A 2,356-nucleotide genomic window follows, 5' to 3' on the forward strand; every position below is an offset into this window, starting at 1 on the left:
GCTATACCAGGGTTTATTTGTAAGAAACTAAAAATAGCAAATTCACATTGTAACTTGGTCAAGTGAAGAAAATACAACGTTGTTGACTATCCGTTTCATTCCAGATACGGATGAATACAATATAGATTAGATATAAAAAGGAGTGGTTTTATGGTGCTGGTAAATGTTTAAAGCCGCAACAAACGCGCAGTCGCGCGAAGTCGCGATCAGATGCTTTCACCTTTCCTCAGTAGAGACCTCTTGAGTTGCAGTGTTTCGTCACTGGCACCCCCACCCAAAGTGTTGGAGAGTGTGTCTGCGAGTGTGTTGGAGTCGTTGTACGGTAGCCCTCCTTGTCGGTCGTTGCGGCAGTCTCGTGGATGCCGTAGTTGTGCAAACTACATGGACAATAACAGTCACCTGGAAAGCCGCTCTGCCGAGCACGATAAGACAAGTGCACGATACGTCATCGGGAATCAGCGAGTATATAACCCAACATTTTAAAGAACGGCTTCAATTTGAAACACGCACAGTCGTATTCCTAAATCATTTCTAAAACAGGAACTAAGTAACAACTAAGCCTTGCAGTGAGCCATAAACAGCGATCGGCGGGAATGGCTTCATCTCCTTGCGGTAGCAGTAACTTTGATTGTGGGCTTGAGATCAAAACTCGTTCGGTGGAACAAACACTTATTCCGCTGGTCTCACAGGTATGTCTCGCCAAATAACCTTCTGAACTGTAGTGAACTTAAAATAGGCTATTGACTAGACTTGTGAAAAATCGTTGTTGTAACTAACATATTGTAGCCTCTCCCACAGTGCAGGTCGTTGTAACAGGGCCAAATGTGGTGAACACAACTTCGGTTGTTAACGTGCTTATGAACATGATGTGTCCAAAATGTATTCCTTTGAGCTTGCTTGTTATACTGAACCATGCGTATGTGTGCTTGTGTGTGTGCGTCGAGGCCGCATGTTTCAGTGTTGAAATCTGATTCCAGGGAAACAAGGTAGCACTGTAGCCAGCCGAAGTAAACGCGTCTTGCGGAGATGGGGTCACGTTAGCTTGCAGTTACAAGCAAAGTTAAATAGCCTATTCCCCTTTTGGTACTTCAAGAAACTTCACAGTTTTGGTTAAGTACAATTCATGACCTGAGAACATGTGAATGCAGGTTAAACTGAATGAACTTTGACTATGTTATGTCAAAGTTGGAGATTACATTGTCATAACAACACATGGTTAAGTAGTTGACTAGCTTCTGAAATCTATTACACTTCTCTGTGAAGTCTGCGGTTTTAATATAAAATTCATATCAACAATTGAACCACCTAATAAGCCACACAGGTAGTGTAACCATTAGCCTATTCAGACAGAGATTGCAATGTCATGTGAGGCCCACATAGTTAGTGACTGTCTAGGGGGGCATTACCACCACAACCTGCAAAAATAATAAGTTACCAAGTCTCATCTCCCCACATAGGCTACATGTTCACCTGTCTGGAGCTTTATTTTTTTAAGATTAGTGACAAAATGTTGACAACAGGAAATTAAAATTCACCAACTCCCACATCCAAATGTGTTTAGGGGTTCATCCCACACTTTCAATGTGTTGATATTGATAAAATAAGACGCCGTGGGGAGAGAGAGCATTGTCAACTCTCTTGCATGAATTTGGTTAATTACAGCTTCCTGTCTCGGTAAACAACAGCACTTTCTATTTGTCGTGTCATTATGCAACACTCTGTGCCATAATCTAGCATATCGTTCCCCAGGGGGGCGTCTTAGTGAATCAGTGGAAAAGTGCACAAAATGAGGCTGTGCAGAACCACAGATCAATAGTTTTTTTTCTGTGACTTTCAGAAAGCAGAAAGCGCCTTCTGCATTGATGCCGACTGATGCCATTGTATTTTAAACTAGGCTGGAAGCTCAGCAATGCGAAACAGTCAGCCATTCATTTGCACTGGGTAGAAGGGAAAGTCTTTGAGAAGGTTATGGAGCAAGGGATAGGGGGTGGGGTAGGTCCCATGACAATAGGCAGATAAAGTGGCCCCAGTCAAAGCACCCCCCCCCCCCCCCCTATTATTTCTTTATTGGACCTCTTGCCATTCCAGGAGCCTATTAGGAACCAGGTCTTACAGTAGCACTCTAAACCATATTAAAAAGTTTGTCTCAAACATGCATTTTTTCCCCCCTTCCTCCCTATTTTTGCCTGGATCAATTATGTAACGTTAGTGCGATTACATAGCCGTGTGGTTTCAGAGTGGAGGGGGTTTTCAATAAGCTCTTTAATTTCTCCCCAGAAAGCTCTCTAGCTCTGGGCCTCAGAGAGCAGGGTTACGGTAGGCTAGTACACAAGTGGCTGGCATTGGATTGCCTTAA

General features: G+C 43.3%; 1 protein-coding gene across 1 annotated transcript in view; it reads left to right on the forward strand.

Moving 5' to 3' along the window:
* The first annotated feature begins 320 nt into the window (after positions 1-320).
* ctnnal1 (catenin (cadherin-associated protein), alpha-like 1) overlaps positions 321-2,356 on the forward strand; it is a 52,390-nt gene continuing 50,354 nt past the window's right edge. Inside the window, exon 1 of the mRNA XM_062529695.1 lies at positions 321-689. Within this exon, the coding sequence (XP_062385679.1) occupies positions 594-689 (96 nt within the window). The 5' untranslated portion in view covers positions 321-593. The remainder of the gene's footprint in view (positions 690-2,356) is intronic.

This window comes from Sardina pilchardus, chromosome 24 (assembly GCF_963854185.1).
Source record: "Sardina pilchardus chromosome 24, fSarPil1.1, whole genome shotgun sequence".
Taxonomy (NCBI): Eukaryota; Metazoa; Chordata; class Actinopteri; order Clupeiformes; family Clupeidae; genus Sardina; species Sardina pilchardus.